The 19,731-nt window shown below is 38.0% G+C and overlaps 1 protein-coding gene across 1 annotated transcript in view; it reads right to left on the bottom strand.

Annotated features, from left to right (window-relative positions):
• Window positions 1-19,731, bottom strand: part of ANKRD31 (ankyrin repeat domain 31) — a 134,744-nt gene that overhangs the window by 55,395 nt on the left and 59,618 nt on the right. Inside the window, exons 13-17 of the mRNA XM_068993511.1 lie at window positions 13,924-14,068; window positions 10,401-10,453; window positions 7,913-9,419; window positions 7,231-7,396; window positions 4,963-5,096 (exon numbers count right to left, since the gene is read on the bottom strand). Of these exons, the coding sequence (XP_068849612.1) occupies window positions 4,963-5,096; window positions 7,231-7,396; window positions 7,913-9,419; window positions 10,401-10,453; window positions 13,924-14,068 (2,005 nt within the window). The remainder of the gene's footprint in view (window positions 1-4,962; window positions 5,097-7,230; window positions 7,397-7,912; window positions 9,420-10,400; window positions 10,454-13,923; window positions 14,069-19,731) is intronic.

Genomic DNA, 19,731 nt, shown 5'->3' with positions numbered 1-19,731 from the left:
CAAGGAGTTTTCAATGTCTGCAGATCGATTAATGTGACATACCACATTAACAAAATGAAGAATAAAAATCGTATGACCACACAGATGCAGAAAAAGCCTGTGATAAAATTCAACACCCATTTATGATCAACTCTCCAAAAAGTGGGCATAGGGGGAACATATCTTAACAAAATAATAAAGGCCATATATGACAAACTACAGCTAACATCCTACTCAACAGTGAAAAGCTAAAAGCATTTCCTCTAAGATTAGGAACAAGACAAGGATGCCCACTCTCATGTTTATTCAACCTATTATTAGAAGGTCTAGCCACAACAATGAGAGAAGAAAAAGAAATAAAGGAATTCAAACTGCAAAGGAAGAAGTAAAGCTGGCACTCTTTGCAGATGACACGATACTACACATAGAAAGATCCTAAAGATACCACCGAAAAACTACTAGGGCTTATCAATAAATTCAGTTAAGCTGCAGGATACAAGATTAATATACAGAAATCTGTTGCAGTTCTACACACTAACAGCAAATGATCAGAAAGCAAAATTAAGGAACTTTCTCATCTTCAACTGCAACAAAAAGAATAAATACCTTGGAATAAACCTACCTAACGAGGTAAAAAACCTATACTCAGGAAATTATAAAATAGTGATGAAAAAACTGAAGATGATACAAACAGTTGAAAAGATAAGATATACTGTATTAAAAAAATTAATAGTTAAAATGACTATACTACCCATGGTGATCTAAGATTCAATGTAAGTCCTATCAAAATACCAATGGAATTTTTCACAGGGATAGAATAATTTTAAAACTTGTATGATAGCACAGAAGATCTTAACTAGGCAAAATAAACTTGAGAAAAAAGAACAGACTGGAGGAGTCACATTCTCTGACTTCAGATTAGACTACAAAGCTACAGTAATCAAAACAGTCTCATATGGGCAGAAAATCAGACACACAGATCAATGAAACCGAATAGACAGCCCAGAAATAAATCCACACACTTATGTCAGTTAATCTATGACAAAGGAGGCAAGAATAAACAATGGAGAAAAGATGGTTTCTTCAATAGTGGTACTGGGAAAAACTGAACAGTTATATGTTAAAAAAAATGAAATCAGAACAGTTCTCACACTATATGTAAACATAAACTCAAAATGAACCAAAGACCCCAATGTATGACTGGAAACCATAAAACTCATAGAAGAAAACATAGACAGAATGCTTTTTAAGTAAATTATAGCAACACTGTTTTGGATCTGTCTCCTAAGACAAAGGAAACAAAATTAAAAAAATTTTAAATGGAATCTAGTTGAACTTAAAACCTTTTTCACAGCAAAGGAAATCATTAACAAAAATAAAAGAAAATCTACTGAATGGCAGAAAATATCTGCAAATGATATGACTGGTAAGGGGTTAATATCCAAAATAGATGAACAGCTTATACAACTCAACATCAAAAAACAAACAGGCCAATCAAAAACTGGGCAAAAGACCTGCACAGACGTTTTTCCAAAGAAGATATACAGATGGACGACAGGCACATGAAAAGATGCTCAACACTGATAATCATCAAAACAATGCAAGTCAAAGCCACAATGAGATATTATCCCACTTAGGTCAGAATGACTGTCATCAAAAAGAACACAAAGAGTGTTCACAAAAAGAATACCAACAAATAACAAATGTTGGTGAGGATACGTAAGAAAGAGCCCGTACACTCTGTTGGTGGGCGTGTGAATTGGTTCAGCCACTGCAGAAAAACAGTATGGAAGTTTCTTAAAAAACAGAACTCCACATGATTCAGCAATTCCACTGGTGGGTATATATCTGAAGAAAACAAAAACACTAATTCAAAAAGATACATGCACCCCCATGTTCACAGCAACATTATTTACAATAAGCAAACGAGTACTGCTGCTGCTGCTGCTAAGTCGCTTCAGTTGTGTCTGACTCTGTGCAACCCCATAGACGGCAGCCCACCAGGCTCCCCCGTCCCTGGGATTCTCCAGGCAAGAACACTGGAGTGGGTTGCCATTTCCTTCTCCAATGCATGAAAGTGAAAAGTGAAAGTGAAGTTGCTCAGTCGTGTCCGACTCTTAGCAACCCCATGGACTGCAGCCCACCAGGCTCCTCTGTCCATGGGATTTTCCAGGCAAGAGTACTAGAGTGGGGTGCCATTGCCTTCTCCAAACGAGTACTACTTGGCCATAAAAAGAATGAAATTTTGCCTTCTGCAAAAACATGGATGAACCTGGAGGGTATCATGCTTAGTGAAATAAGTCAGACAGAGAAAGATAAATACTCTATGTTATCACTTATACGTAGAATCTAAAAAATAAAAGAAACAAGTAAATACAACAAAACAAAAACAGATTCATGGATACAGACAATTAACTAGTGGTTACCAGTGGTCAGAGGGATGAAGAGAGGGGCAAGATAGGGTAAGGAATTAAAAGGTATAAACTACTATATATACAATAAATAAGCTCAAGGATATACTGTACAGTACAGGGAATACAGTCAATATTTTATAATAACTAAGTGGAATATAGTCTAGCAATTTTGAATCACTATGTTGTATACTTGAAACTAATATATTATAAATCAAGTATATCTCAATAAAAACATAATCTTCATTTTTTAAAACAAATTAATCTTATCAAAATACTTATTGATACAAGTGACAAATGACTAACAGAACACAAGCTATCATGGGACCAAGTAAGCACCAATCATGCCAAATTGTTTCAAGTCAGATATTAAATTAGAGTAAGATCATGGGAACATTTCATGCAAAGATGGCTCGATAAAGAACAGAAATGGTATGGACCTAACAGAAGGAGAAGATATTAAGAAGAGGTGGCAAGAATACACAGAAGAACTACGCAAAAAAGATCGTAATGACCCAGATAACTACGATGGTGTGATCACTCACCTAGAGCCAGACATCCTGGAATGTGAAGTCAAGTGGGCCTTAGGAAGCGTCACTATGAACAAAGCTAGTGAAGGTGATGAAATTCCAGTTGAGCTATTTCAAATCCTGAAACATGATGCTGTGGAAGTGCTGCACTCAATGTGCCAGCAAATTTAGAAAACTCAGCAGTGGCCACAGTATTGGAAAAGGTCTGTTTTCATTTCAATCCCAAAGAAAGACAATGCCAAAGAATGTTCAAACTACTGCACAATTGCACTCATCTCACATACTAGTAAAGTGAACTTCCAGATGTTCAAGCTGGTTTTAGAAAAGGCAGAGGAACCAGAGATCAAATTGCCAACATCTGCTGGATCATGGAAAAAGCAAGAGAGTTCCAGAAAAACATCTATTTCTGCTTTATTGACTATGCCAAAGCCTTTGACTGTGTGGATCACAATAAACTGTGGAAAATTCAGAGAGAGATAGGAATACCAGACCACCTGACCTGCCTCTTGAGAAATCTGTATGCAGGTCAGGAAGCAACAGTTGGAACTGGACATGGAACAACAGACTGGTTCCAAATAGGAAAAGGAGTACGTCAAGGCTGTATATTGTCACCCTGCTTATATAACTTATATGCAGAGTACATCATGAGAAACGCTGGGCTGGAAGAAGCACAAGCTGGAATCAAGATTGCCGGGAGAAATATCAATAAGCTCAGATATGCAGATGACACCACCCTTATGGCAGAAAGTGAAGAGGAACTGAAAAGCCTATTGATGAAAGTGAAAGAGGAGAGTGAAAAAGTTGGCTTAAAGCTCAACATTCAGAAAACGAAGATCATGGCATCCAGTCCCATCACTTCATGGGAAATAGATGGGGAAACAGTGGAAACAGTGTCAGACTTTTGATTTTGGGGGGCTCCAAAATCGCTGCAGATGGTGATTGCAGCCATGAAATTAAAAGACACTTACTCCTTGGAAGAAAAGTTATGACCAACCTAGATAGTATATTCAAAAGCAGAGACATTACTTTGCCGACTAAGGTCCGTCTAGTCAAGGCTATGGTTTTTCCAGTGGTCATGTATGGATGTGAGAGTTGGACTGTGAAGAAGGCTGAGCACTAAAGAATTGATGCTTTTGAACTGTGGTGTTGGAGAAGACTCTTGAGAGTCCCTTGGACTGCAAGGAGATCCAACCAGTCCATTCTGAAGGAGATCAGCCCTGGGATTTCTTTGGAAGGAATGATGCTGAAGCTGAAACTCCAGGACTTTGGCCACCTCATGCGAAGAGTTGACTCATTGGAAAAGACTCTGATGCTGGGAGGGATTGGGGGCAGGAGGAGAAGGGGACGACCGAGGATAAGATGGCTGGATGGCATCACTGACTCGATGGATGCGAATCTGAGTGAACTCTGGGAGTTGGTGATGGACAGGGAGGCCTGGCGTGCTGCGATTCACGGGGTCGCAAAGAGTTGGACACGACTGAGCGACTGAACTGAACTGAAGATCATCTGACCTTCCTATTTATATCTTGTATTGTCACATTTCTCTTTAAAAAGACATGTGAACAATCAATCTGAGTTTTTTCCCTCTGGAATTTCTTACACAAGTTTTTTTTGTGTGTGTGCTTGAGAAAAATGTTAGAAGATCAATTTAAAAATGGAGCTTTAAGATAAAAACATGACCTGGAAGAAAAAAAGGAATATTATCAAGAAATAAGAAAAGAAGGAACAGGGAAAGAGGAAAATTTGGCATTCCCTATAACATTAAGCAATGATATTAAAGCCTCTAAGGAAAATGCCTTAATAAAGCTTCTTTATTGAAAAATGAATGAAAATAAATGAATGCTCCCAAAGATATATTAAAACCTGTTACCATGGTTATTTTTGCAATTGGTGGGAACTAAGATAAACCATAAAATATTATAAAAAGAATTTTCAAAGTGAGCTTCTATATAACAGTCAGGATCAAAATGGGGGAGGGTGGGTGAAATATATATATCAGTGAGTTCAAATTATAAAGACATTTACAATTTAAAAATCCAAACCTGCATTATCTTTTAGATTCATGTCTGCTCCAGATTCTATTAGAGCTTTCACCAGAGACAAATGTCCTCTTCTGGCAGCCAAATGAAGCCGGCTTTCCCCTGTGGCGTTCCTCTCATCGATCCCAGATGTCTTCCTTTCTGTAAATTTGCCAAGCAAAACTGAGTTTTCTGCCAAGTGCTGATTATTATGAAGGATCTTAGAAAACACAAAGCAACCTCCTAAAAACATCCTAAAAAGCATGCACTACACACAAAGTGAAAGTCGTTCCGTCACGTCCGACTGTTTGCAACCCATGGACTGTAGCCCGCCAGGCTCCTCTATCCATGGAATTCTCCAGGCCAGAATACTGGAGTGGGGTGCCAATCCCTTCTCCAGGGGATCCTCCCAAGTGAGGCATCGAATCCAGGTCTCCTGCATTGCACGCAGATTCTTAACCATCTGAGCCACCAGGGAAGTCCCACACAGAAACATACCTCAATTAATATTATAATTGCTGTTGCTATTTTAAAACACAATTCGTGAAGAAACAGTAGAGCATCTGAGCACATTAATGCATTCTAGCTGTTGTTCACTCTGTCCTAAGCTTGACTGAGACAAATAAGACTTGCTTCATTTCTATGCTCATTTCACTCGGTAGTTCATAATCCACTTTCTACATTTATTCTCATATCTCAACGAGTGTGTCTCTGATGACAAAAGATGTCAAGAACCAAACTATGGCCTATTGAGAATTTCATTTTTCTTTCACAGAAAATTCAGTACAATATTATTATCTAAATATTTTTATTTCTTTTCCTTACATCACAAGTTAAAAATACTAAAAACAATGAAATTTTTCCCTAAACTATGCTAACATTATATAAAGAAAACAGATGACACTATCTCTTCTTTTGAGTGGCCTGCAGCCTAGGGGAATGAGAGACATGTAAAAAACTACATGAAAATCTGATTAAGTGCTATGAGAGAAACATATTAGTTTCTTGTGGTTCTAGAGACCAGAAATCCAACACCAAGGTGTCAGCAGGGCTACAATTTCTCTGGAAGCTATAAGGAAGAATCCTTCCTTGCTTCCTCCAACTTAGCTTCTTTGGCTTTTGGCCACATCGTTCTTTTGTCGGGCTCTTCACATTATCTTCTCTTTCCTTGCGTGTCTCAAAGCTGTCTCCATTTTTCCTTTATAAGGATACTTGTTGTTAGATTTGGGTCCCATTTGGAAAATCCAATACAATTTCCTCATCTCAAGGTCCTTAACTATATCTGCAAAGATTCTTCTTCTAAATAAGGTTATATTCACTCTTTATATGCAACAGTATCATAGATTCCAGGGATTAGGACATGGACCTGGGTTTTTTGGGGGGCCACTACTCAATCCACTATACTACTACTACTAAGTCGCTTCAGTCGTGTCCGACTCTGTGCGACCCCATAGATGGCAGCCCACCAGGCTCCCCCGTCCCTGGGATTCTCCAAGCAAGAACACTGGAGTGGGTTGCCATTGCCTTCTCCAGTTTTCCTTTAAAATTGGAGGAACTTACAGTTCAGTACACACAGGCAAAGTCATACCCGACTCTGTGACCCCATGGACTGTAGCCCACCAGGGTCCTCTGTCCATGGAATTCTCTAGGCAAGAATGCTGGAGTAGGTTGCCATTCCCTTGGAGGTATGTATAAGAAGCGCGTTAGTTTACATGAGAGGGAGACAATGGGGAAAAGTTCCAAAAGGATGTCTAGTATTCCTACCTCTTACTCTATCAACTTTTTCTTACTAATCAACTTAGCAGGGCTTAACACTTGACCTGAAGTAGTCCAGCCTATGGTTCACCACAGAACTAGCTCCAAGAACTACCAAAGAATAGCCATTTATCCATACTGTCAAGCACACACAGTTCATGTACCTGACAAAAAGAAACTAGTGGCCATGCTTCTTTAATTTCCCTTATGTTAAAAGGGCTCAGTGAAAGTTCTAAGGAATCTGAACTGACACAATCCAGATCTGCTGCCGCGACTCAACCTCCTTGCTGTCTCTACTGTTTACCTTATCCCCTCTAACATAACAAACAGACAAAAATATGACAATATATTGGAAGACTAAGAGATTCTCAAGTGGTGTATTATAGTAAAACAAATAGAGCCGAAATAATCTTATAAATTAGTGAATGATTAAAAAAATAAAACAGTAAATATGAAAGTGTATATAATTCTTTGAAGGAGAGTGGATTGCTAGGAGTGGTCATGCAAAAACCTTGTCCTTATATAGTACAGGAATACAAACCTTGGCTGCAGGTAGCTTTGGAGACAGTTTTTCTTTTTCTGAAATTCTGAATTTTTTTGTGTGATTGGATATTAGTAGGCATACAAATTTCTGAATCTAGTTTTTCTTTTTTGTCTTTACAATTTCTTATACCGTTTTCATCTCCATTGACAAATTCCTCACCTGAAAAAAAATTTTTTTTGAAGTATCAGTGTTGTATTTCTCCTTACTGGTTATAGGACTAAGCAAGAGTCTAGTCATATAATTGCTCCACGTTTCTATTCCTTTCTAGACTGCTTTTTTATTTAAAGGAATGGAAGCCTTTAAAAATGTTTTCATACAACAAACGTAAATTAGTTTCCTGGATGCAATTTCAACAGTGAATCACTAAAATCAATGGAGCTAACATTTTCCTGCTATGAAAATGTTGTTAGGTTTCTTGACATCAAGTAGGTGCTATATTAAAAAGAAAGCTAAAAACTCATAGAAATACTTTTTTAACTTCTGTCAATATTAATTTAGTACCTTCTTTCAAAGAAAATACCATTACTTAACTAATTAATAGTATCTCCAAATTGTGATCCACACGTCCTCATTCTGATCAGTTTGGGCAGAGGTTAAGTGAAATTCAGTTGGAAATTTCTATGAAATAACTAAATCTATAGGAAATGTGTACAAATTGAACAATACTAGTAATACCTGGTTTGTGAGAAATCTCCCTCTCTTCTCTTTGACTAAGTTGTGAGATGTTGGTCAATTCTTCATTGTCAGCAGAATGAAAACCTGTATTTTGTATGGCTTTGCTCTCTTGTCTCCTTTTTTCAACCTTAGTTGTTTCCATTACTTGAGAAGGAACACCTCTGGATGAAGGCCTATTTGAAGGACTTGTTTTTCGGCCTGTGTCGGTATAATTCCTTTTGGTGTCTCCTTCCTTATTCACCTTTTCCACAATATGTCTATCTGTTTGATTCATTAAAGGAGTTAGTGTGCTGGGGCTATAATCCTGAGGATTCTTGATCAGCTTCTCATGGCTGGTCAACTCTGAAGCTTCCTGTGTCGAGAGTGTTCCTATACAAGCCAGAGGAGTATGTTCAGGACTGCCGTGTGAGTGATCAAAAGAAGTTCCACATAAACATTGCTCATAATCTGGAACATGTTCAGAAACTATTATATTATCTGAATTAGAAAAACGAACAGCTTCCTGTTGTGGAAGTATGGTTAGGCTGTCTGCTTTTAACTCATTTTCCTGTGGAAAATGGTCTTGAGAAGGAAAAAATTGTTGAAAATCCATTTCTTCTCTATTTGTTTTATTCTCTTTATAATTATCATGGTTTTTGCCACCTGAAGAACTTATCACCTTTTTAGATATGACAGTCTCCTCAGAGGCACAGGAATCACCATGATCATCATTATTAAAGTTTTCCTGTATAAAGGATGGGGAAATCTTTTCCCACTTGAGGCTCTCATCTTTTTGACTTGAGTTACTGTTTTCATGAGATTTATAAGGGCTAATGTGCTCCTGGTCTTGGAGAGTATGACACTGCTGATCTGTAGTAACAGGTGGTAACTTGGTTTTTTCATGTAGAGAAAGTCCTAAGAGAGAAACAGCTCCAGCTTGGTCAGTGGATTCTACTTCCATACATTTTATTTCTTGACTGTCTGATAAATCCAGGCTTTGAGTATGTGTCTCTCTGGGAATTGAACAAGTTTCAACATCATTACACAAACCATTTTTCAGGCCTGATAGAGCTTGGCTGAAAGGTTTACATGACTTTTCTGGAAGGTCATCAAGGATTTGGAGAGCTTGTTGCTGACGAGTAACTGATCTGCTTCTTCTTCTAGAAGAAGAGACAGCCACTGTCTTTCTTGGACTGCTTTCTTGGCTTGTATCATCCACTTGAGTCCTTTTATGTTGCGTATATCTTCTTCCTTTATCTTTAGACACACTTGTGCTGGGATCCTCAGCACTATGGAGATTGTCCTTTCTGAATCCTGTAGAGTGTATCTGGTTGAGAATTGATTGTTTCTGCTTGGATTTACCAATTCTCATGTTTGGGGAATCTTTTTGATAATGTTCATATATATCTGTATTTATAAATAAACTCTTTCTGCTTCCTTTATTGACTTCTACATGTTCTGGCTTCTGTCTGTTGGAATTTTCATCACAAACAAACCCACTGTGATTTTTAGAACTGAATTTTGGTTTCTATAGAAACAAAATACGTAGTTAGCTTTAACTGTCAGCTGTAATTCTGCATTCAATTCATTCTGGACTGGAGAAAAAGAAAACTATTATTCCGTTCAACCTTATAATTTGATCTAACCACAGGGCCTGCTAGGATATATACAACCTGATGTATATTTCAGAAAAAAATAGACGAAAAGCAGAAAGACAAATGTAATAGATTCAAATTCCATATAGGCGCTAATTGTTATTTTTTCCTGTACATTTTACTTTGTACTTGCCAGTATTTTAGCACTATCAATCTTATTACTAAACATAATAAAAAATTTTAATCAAGCTAATCCGTATAGGCTTTTAAAACAATCAGATAATTCCTTCATAAAGAATCTTTGTAAATATGCTTTAGAACCACTCTCCTCTCCCATTTGTTACAGAGATAGAATTAAGAGTTTCTTCCTCTGGTATCTGTGAGCATCATAGTATGCTTCCACATAGGGTAGTGGAAGAAGGGATTTAAAAACAAAAAGACAGATAATGCAACCAAGTAGGCGTGTACGGAAAGATTACTGTGGGCTGACAAGACTGAGACAGGAACAGGGCTTCCTCTCACACATCACAACGGAAGCATCAGATGGGAAATAACTGCCCACCACGTAAAGTTTAACGGGCTGGATTAGCACCTTTGACTCTCATACTGTGCTCAGGCCAGAGGAAAGTCAACATGGCTGATAAACCTCATGGCTTTATAAAGAGGAGAAAGGAAGTAGAAATGGTTACCAATACATTAGTGTGCCCACATACACTACATTTACTCAACTGCTTCCCACACTAATAGCCCAGAACCTTCTGAGTCTCATGTAATTGTTCCAAAGTGTCTAAAAAGCAAAGGCGAAGTCACTGTTCCTGATGAATGCTTAACAGTCTTTCTTTCCCCTCCAATGATCAATAAAATAACCCACAGGTATGCTCCATAAACATGTTCACCGCTGAACAGAGAGCTACCTTGTGCTGGTGTGCCTCCTCTCCATCTGAAGGGTCAAGGCTATTCTTCTGAGCTGTAAACAAAAAGAGAAAATCAAAGAAAACAGCCTCCAGAGGTCAGACTCTAGGCTTCTAAAACCACAAGGCCTTTTGCCATGAGCAAACCAAGTGGAAAAAATAAAATTACAAAAACACATTTTATTAAAATTGGCACATATAACATTATATAATTTATGATTTCCATATTTATTATAAACCAAATACTATCTTGAGAGAGCTGAAAACACTTCTGTAGGAAAAGCAAAGCAGACCCAACAACATAATGCTGAAGATGTGCACTGAACTCGGTATTTTTATATTCCCCACAGTTATACGCAGATATGCAAGTGTACAAGCTTTTATAAGGCAAAAATTCTTTATAATGAATTGTATCATTATCACTTCCTAATACATCTGCTTACTAAAGTTGAAGGATACATGATTAATATACAGAAATCCACTGCTTTTCTATGCACTAATAGGGAACTATCAGAAAGAAAAAGTGAGAAAAAAACAATTACTTACATATACAATCTCATCAAAAAGAATAAAATACCAAGGAATAATCTTAACCAACTTATACTTTGAAAACTATAAACATCAGTGAAGGAAACTGAAGATGATACATGGAAAAGAGAAGATATACTGTGTTCTTGGACTGAAAGAATACTATCAAAATTTCCATACTACTCAAAGTAATCCACAGATCTAATGCAATCCCTATCAAAACAGTCACAGCATTTTTCACAGAACTACAAGTAATCCTATAATTTATGCAAGACCACGAAAGACCCTGAACTGCCAAAGCAATCTAGAGAAAGATGAACAGAGCTGGAGGAATCATGCTCCCTGACTTCAGACTACACAAAACTATGGTGATGGCACAAAAACAGACACAGATTGATGGGACAGACTAGAAAGTTCAGAAATAAACCAATGCGGTTATTTTCAACAAACTTGTGACAGAGGAGGGAAAATACAATGGATAAAAGAAAGTCTCTTCAATAAATGGTACCTATGATAAGTAGTGAAACTGGACAGCTACGTGTAAAAGAATGAAATTAGAACATTTTCTCATACCACATACAAAAATAAACTCAAAATGGATTAAAGACATAATCGTAAGAACAGAAACCACAAAACTTCCAACAGAGAACATGGGCAGGATGTTCTTTGAAATAAATCATTGTAATATTTAATATTATTTTGTTATATTATTATATGTTTCCTAAGGAAACAAAGGAAATGAAATAAAAGATAAACAAATGGGACCTAATGAAACTGAAAAGCTTTGCATAGCAAAGGAAATCACTGACAAGACAAAAAGATGACCTACTGAATGAAAGAAAATATTTGAAAATGATATGACCAATAGAGGTTAAAGTCCAAAATATATAAGCAATTCATACAATGCAATATTAAAAGAAACAACTAAAAAAATGGACAGAAGACATGAATAGACATTTTTCCAAAGAAGATATACAGATAGCTAACAGGCACATGAAAAAATGTTCAACACTAATAATCACCAGAGAAATACAAGTCAAAACCGTGGTGAGATGTTACCTCACACCTGTCAAAATATCTGTCATCAACAAGTCTACAAACAACAAAAGCTGTTAAGGATTTGTAGGAAAGGGATCCCTTGTACACTGTCGGTGCGGATGTAAACTGCAGCCACTGTGCACCGACTCAGTGGACATGAGTCTGAACTGGGAAACAGTGAAGAACAGGGAAGCCTGGCGTGCTGTAGTTAATGGGGTCGCAAACAACTAGTTGGACATGACTTAATGACTGAACAACAACAGCAACAATGGAAATCAGTATGGAGATATGGAGACTGTTCCTAAAAAGAAAAGTAGGGCTATGACTGGACTTCCTTGGTGGCACAGTGGATAAGAATCCACCTGCCAATGCAAGGGACACAGGATCGATCCCTGGTCTGGGACGATTCCACATGCTGTGGAACAACTAAGCCCGAGGGCCGCAACGACTGCGTCCATGCTCTGGGGACTGTGAGCTGCAACTACTGAGCCTGTGTACCGCAACGGGTGAAGCCCACACGCCCGAGAGCCCACGCGCTACAGCTACTGGGCCAGCGTGCTGCAACCGCTGAGGCCCGAGCCCCAAAAGCCAGCGCTCCGCAACCGGAGACTCCACCGCAAGGAGAAGCTCGCGCACCGCAAGGAAGAGCAGCCCCTGCTCTCCACAGCTAGAGAAAGCCCGCACAGAAAGCAGATGAGGACCCGCCGCAGCCAAAAATAAAATTAATTAATTAAAAAAAAAGAAACCATGATATGATCCAGCAATTAAACTGCTGGATATACATCCAAAGAAAATGAAAACATGAATTCAAAAAGATACTAGCACCCCCATGTTCATAGTAGCATTATATATAATACCAAAGATATGGAAACAACCTAACTGTCCATAGCAGATGAATGGATAAAGAAGATGGAGTATATATTCATGCAATGGGATACTACCTAACCATAAAAAAGAATGAAATTCTGCCATTTGCAACAACCCAGAAGGTATTATTCTTGGTGAAATAAGAGAAGGAAAAATACTCTATATTACCACTTATATGTGGAATGTAAAAAAATAAAACAAATCAATGTATAAACAGAAACAGACTCACAGATACAGAAAACAAAGCAACAGTTACCAGTGGGGAAAGGGAAGAAGAGGGGAAAAAAGGTTTGGGAATTGAGAGATACAAAATACTATGTATAAAATAAATAAGCACAGGGATATAGCCATTACTTTGCAATAACTTTAAATGGAGTACAACATATAAAAATACTGAATCACTACATTGTATACTGGAAACTAACATAATATTGTAAATCAATTATACTTCAATAAAATATAAACAATTCTTATATAATCTCTTTGAAACTGAAGTTTAACTTATCTGCTCCTTTGCTGTTTAACTTAACAGTGTAATGATGAATGACAAGGCAAAAGTATAGCCGTAAGAAAATATTCTTCAGGAATGAAAGCAAACAATCCTGACCATATTCATTGAAAAAGATACAGCCAAACATAAGTTACAATTTATAACTCATGTTGTTCAGTCAATGGATTATGGGGGGAAAACCCAGAACTGTATAAAAGTTTCCTGTTTGCAATGCATATCCTGGGGAAAAGTACATTTAGTATTATCTTAGTTCCTTTAGAGTTCTTCCATTTGGTGCATTTGCAAATGAAGCCAGAACGTCACTGGATGGGTTTTCTCAAAATTTTTGAGGAAAATCAATTTAATTTCTATAATTCTAAGCTTGATTTCTGTAACTCTCTACTAAGACTCTCTACTAAGGATGACATGGTTGGATGACATCACTGATTCAATGGACCTGAGTCTGAGCAACTTCCAGGAGACAGTGACAGGTCAGCCTGGTGTGCTGCAGTTCATGGGGTCACAAGGGGTCGCACACGACTGAGCGACTCAACTGCAACTGCTGACATGATGAACAGATGTAACAGAACAGTTTAAGTTTACCTGATGTAAGATGGTTTTGATGTTTAGGAACAAATCTCTCAAGGAGACGCATCATACGTGAGTCTTTGGCTTCATCTAAAGCACATTTTCCATTGTCATTTCTAAATAAAGGATCGGCTCCATTCAAAAGAAGTAACTCTGCCACCTAGAGGAAGATTGTTTCATGTGAGGAGCCCAGACAAAAAGTATAATATTATTATAAACGTATGCTAGCATACAACTCTAAGCAACATCAAATATTTCTTTCCAAATATTTGGAATTTACCAACCATACAGAGTTTGGGTTTACCTGTAACATCGTTGCCCAACAACAAAATTCAATGTAACTGCTACTGAATCATAATCTGTTGATGTACATATGACTTCTCTTACCAAAAAAAGAGAGAGGAAGCAAGGAAGAGGGAAGAAAGCGGGGAGGGAGGGAGGGTGGACAGAATGTCTGTGGTTTACCTGATGATGAAATGGAGCTAGCATACATATGGGGAACTTGAATTACATTCTGCACTAGTTAACAGGTTCCAGGAGATAGTGTCTTCTCCGCATTGCTTTGCTGCTGCTCCTCCTCCTCAGCGTCAGAGAGAAACCGGTAAACTCTTAATCTGTTGCTACTCCTCAAGTAGCCTCCTCTATGAAGCGCTCCCTGACCTTCTCACCCACTGATGCCCTAGAGAAAGATGACCTCTTCCTTCTTTTATGTGGATATTTTATGTCCAATATATGCTATATTATATTATACTCACCTCCTATACCTATCTCTCTCCTATATTTCAAGTTTTTTGAGGGTGGGACTCTGATTATCTTTTAAAATTAATATTTTTGGATAGGAAATCAATAAATATGGCTCAGAATACAGAAGGCTCAGAGAAACAGACAATGAAAACTAAGTTTCCCTTCTCTACCCTTGTACTTCAGTCATCTAATTATTTCTCCTGAGTTAGCCCTAGTTACAGTTTCCCCTGAATTTTCCCAATAGGTCTAGTCCAACAGGTTATATATGTGTATATCATAAATGTGTATATATGTTGTTTCTTACACAAGTGGGCCTATAATATATATATTTTTCTGTGCTTTAGCTTCTTTCCTGCCTACCCTACCCTGCATCAGACTCTGAAAACTGTTTCAAATCAGATAGATTGAACTTCCTCATTCTTTCTAGCAGCTGAGTAATAATTTACTTTTTAATATACCTATATGAATGTATTAATGCTACAATTTAGAAGACTCTTGAGAGTCCCTTGGACAGCAAGGATCTCAAACCAGTAAATCCTAAAGGAAATCAATCCTCAATATTCATTGGAAGGACTGATGCTGAAGCTGAAGCTCCAAAGCTTTGGCCACCTGATACGAAGAGCTGACTCACTGGAAAAGATCCTGATGCTGGGAAAGACTGGATGCAGGAGAAGTGGATGACAGAGGACGAGATGGTTGGATGGCATCACTGACTCTTAATGGACATGAGTTTGAGCAAAGTCTGGGAGATGGTGGAGGACAGGGGAGCCTGGCGTGCTACAGTTCATGGGGTGAAAAGGAGTCAGACATGACTAAGCAACTGAAAAACAACAACCCTACTAATGGATATTTAAGTTGCTTCCAAGTTTTCGCAACAGATATATGTCTTAATCATCTTTATATTCCCAGTGTCTATTTCAGTATCTGGCACAGACTGTATGTTTAATAAAAGAATGAATGTTGGTCTAGGAGGATGTGTGAAACAGGCTTTAAAGAACATTATACTAAAAGAAGCCTAGATTTCCATGTAAATGTCTGGAATGAGAGAAAAGGTCAGAATTTCTATAAATTTTAAGCATCTAAAAATTATATACATATATATTTATATCTATATATATTTAATATATATTTCCTTTTACATATATATATTCCCTTTTACCAAAAAAGCATTCTACGAGAGAAAAGTACCCCATCACACACAGGGATAATATAAGCTAAATCCTTTAAAAATTAAGATTCAGAAACTTGATGATTCTGCTTTTCAAACGACTTTATTATGGGAGTTTAAAGCTAGGTAAGAGGATTGGAAGTAATAGTAGGTATAATTAAATCTATAATTCATATGCCTGGATCTTCACATACTGTTCAGCAATACAAATGGAAAGCATATTGCTTTCTTTCAGGAAAAGTAATTCCACAAGTTTGTTTATCTCTGGAGGTTTTATGTCAAATAATGAAGCATGCAGTATGAGAGTATCTGAGGATCAAGGAACATGAAAAAGAAGACAGGAGGAAGGGAAGAGAGCCTCACTTCTCTGGAAATCGGGGATGGTTACCCTAAGGGAGGGAATACATTACTCTGGCAGTCTCTGTCTTATCCACTGTCCAGTGGATACTCTCTATCCATATACTCTATGGACACCAGCTATCCACAGTCACCAACTTCCTCTATAGCCTGCTATCAGGACTTCTGAAGCCTACTTATATTATACACTCTTTAACTTAAAAAACTCTCTCTTCTCATCAAATGGCAGTAAATAAGTTATTTCCATGGAGTTTTTAACCCTGTATTTTAAACCTGTATTTGATTCTGTATTAGTTATCTGTTGCTACCTGACAAGTTACCCCAAAACTCAGTAGCTTAATAATAAATATTTACAATCTCATAGTTCTGTGGTTCAGGAATTTGGGAGTGGTGGAGGTGGTTAGTTTTGCCTCGGGGCCTCTCAGGAGGTTGTAGTCAAGAGGCTGGCTGGAGATACAATCATCTAGAAGCTCGACAGCACCTGGAGGACCCGTTTCTAAGATGGCTCACTCACGTGGCTGTGGGCAGGAAAAGACTCAGCGCACTGTCAGTACACCTCTCCATGGAGCTGCTTGAGTGGCTGCTCGATATGACATCTGGCTTCCTTCAGTTGTTGAACGAGTGATGGACAGAACAAGGAAGAAGCCACGATAGCTTTCAACCAGGTCTCAGAAGTCATATAATGTGTTGCTTCTGCCACATCCTATTTGTTAGAAGCAACTCACTGAAACTGCAGCCCACACTCCTGAGGAGAAGACCCAGGTTCCACCTTTCGGACAGAAGAGTGTTAAAGAATTTGTGGCTATTATAAGGCCACCACATATTCTTAACTGGAACAAGCAGAGCCATTTCAGTAAGCGGCTGGCCTCACAATCTCCACTTGTTTAGTTCATCAAACAGTAGACCCCTGAAGGAAATACTTCTACTGAGAGCTTGCCCATAGCTTTTCACCTTCAACAATATTATTGACTCTAGTGCTTTTCCTCCTTCTAGAATCAGCTGACTTCTGTGCTGCTGAACCACTCTGACTCCATCTTGTCAGCTCTACTTCAGTCCTTCCCCTCTCCTTTCTGCATGACTGCACTTTAGCCTACTCATAAGGAATGTGCTCAAGCCAGATAAATTCACTACCAACTCTGCCTTCATCAGATGTGAAAGCTGAAAGAATGCCTTTTGCTGACGCAGATGGTTAATGGTCATGAGACCCCAGGAGGAGGAAAGCTCCCCCGTTCCAGTCAGTGTGGATGTGCTTCTCACTTGGTGGTCAGATTCTAATTTTAGCTCTGGCCCCCTTAAATCCCCCTGGACTCCTTTCTGTGGTGTGGAGCACAGCTGTGCATGCCTCTGGATTGCTCGCTGCCCAATCTTGCAGTATATAAGTTATCCACAATAAACGTCATGATTGCACTGTATGCAACTGCTTTGTTAATAAAGCTTTGTTTTACAGACTCAAAGTTCCTTCTCAGTTTGGAGGATATTATTTCAAATCTCTTCCTTCCAATAAATCCCTTGTGTAAGAAGCCAATAAGACAGAGAATAAAATTCTTTCAAGTACTTGAAAAGCCAGTATTTTGACTATACATTCCTAATGGGGTATAAACAAACAAAAAGCAATTCATTAGTAGTTCCATTGTTATTACTATTGTTAATAACAGAAATATCACTAATAGTAATACTGTAAATAAAATGTACAATAAAGAAATAAGTTAATGTATTAAGACACAAATGCTTAGCATAAAAGGAAAAGAGACACAAGTAAAAAGTAAAGTTATTATGAATCTATAATATTAAGTTTGAAATGGAAATATAAGTAAGAACTCATGATTTTTCTTTCTAAAAGTATGATTTCACGGAAAATGCCTAAAAACAATGACATCCAATAGCAATGAGCACACCTCGCACCCAAACTATGGTCTCTAAATAGATTTTCCATTAAAACAGCCACTTACAGAAAATACGAGAAGAAACCATAAAAATCAGTCAAATCCAGAATTTCAGAAACCCCAACCAACAAATTACCCAGGCTCCAGAAGAGACAAAACACAGGAAGAAACATTATAGATCAAAACATACTTAAGAGACATAAAAAACACATGTAGTACATAGACCCTGACAGATCCTCATTCAAACAAAATTTTTAATAAAAACCACTTTTAGATAATTTGAGAAAACTTGAATATGGACTGGGTATTATTAAATGGTATTAACAAATAAGTTTCATTAGGTAAGATGATTAAAAAAATGTGGGTGTGAGAAAAAAGTCCTTATCTGTTAGAGATGCAGGTACAAGTATTTATCGGTAAAATGGTACGATGTCTGGAATTTAAAAAAAAAATACTCCCAACAATGACAAAACACTATCCATGGTCCCGCCTACTATGCAGTATGACTTTTTATAGTGCAATAGAATAAACAATCAAACTTTATAAGACAGCTCACTCCAGACACAAATGGAATGGATAATCAACATGTCTGGGGATATCTTTTTAATTTCTGTGAATCCCAATAACATAGTCAATGAACTTCTAATTCAACATCTCAAATACTCACATATCACAAGCATGCTCCATCAAATTAAAGCTTGCTCCTGTTGTTGCTGCTAAGTTGCGTCAGTCATGTCTGACTCTGTGAGACCCCATAGGTGGCAGCCCACCAGGCTCCTCTGTCCCTGGGATTCTCCAGGCAAGAACACTGGAGAAAAGTTTGCTAAAACTGAGATAACTTATATCAACTTGCCATGCCATTTCCTTCACAAATTAACCCTAATAAAGGAGGATCAAGGTCAGTCTGACATGATGTGTTCTTAGCGATGTCTGCTTATGCTCAAAGATCATTATGCCTGCCTAAATGTCTCCCATTGTATGTTTAATAATTTGTCCCAGAATTTTCTAAGCAACTACAGTGAGCTGATCATCTGAAATTCACAAATTCTACTTTCTCCACACTTGAAAGAATGTATTTAAGTGTTGTTGTTGTTGTCTAGTTAGTAAGTCATGCCCAATTCTTTGCAACCTCATGGACTGCAGCATGCCAGGCTCCTCTGTCCTCCACTATCTTCTGAAGTTTGCTCAGATTCATGTCCACCGAGTTGGTGATGCGATCTAACCATCTCATCCTCTGCTGCCCCCTTCTTTTGCCTTCACTCCTTCCCAACATCAGGGTCTTTTCCGATGGGTCAGCTCTTTGAATCAGGTGCCAGTATTGGAGCTTCAGCATCAGTCCTTCCAATGAATAATCTATGGACCTTTGTCGGCAAAGGGATCTTTCTGCTTTTTTAATATGCTATCTAGGTCTGTCATAGCTTTCCTTCCAAGGACAAGCATTTAACTTCATGGCTGTAGTCACAGTCCACAATGATTTCAGAGCTGAAGAAAAAAAAAATCTGTCACTGATTCTACTTTTCCCCCCATCTATTTGCCATGAACTGATGGGACTGGATGCCATGATCTTAGTTTTTTGAATGTTGAGTTTTAAGCCAGCTTTTTCACTCTCCTCTTTCACACTCATTAAGAGGCTCTTTAGTTCCTCTTCACTTTCTGCCATTAGAGTGGTAT

The sequence above is a fragment of the Capricornis sumatraensis genome, chromosome 2 (genome assembly GCF_032405125.1).
Source record: "Capricornis sumatraensis isolate serow.1 chromosome 2, serow.2, whole genome shotgun sequence".
Classification (NCBI taxonomy): Eukaryota; Metazoa; Chordata; class Mammalia; order Artiodactyla; family Bovidae; genus Capricornis; species Capricornis sumatraensis.
The sequence above is the reverse complement of the archived record's forward strand: the minus strand, read 5'-3'. Positions and strand labels throughout refer to the sequence as shown.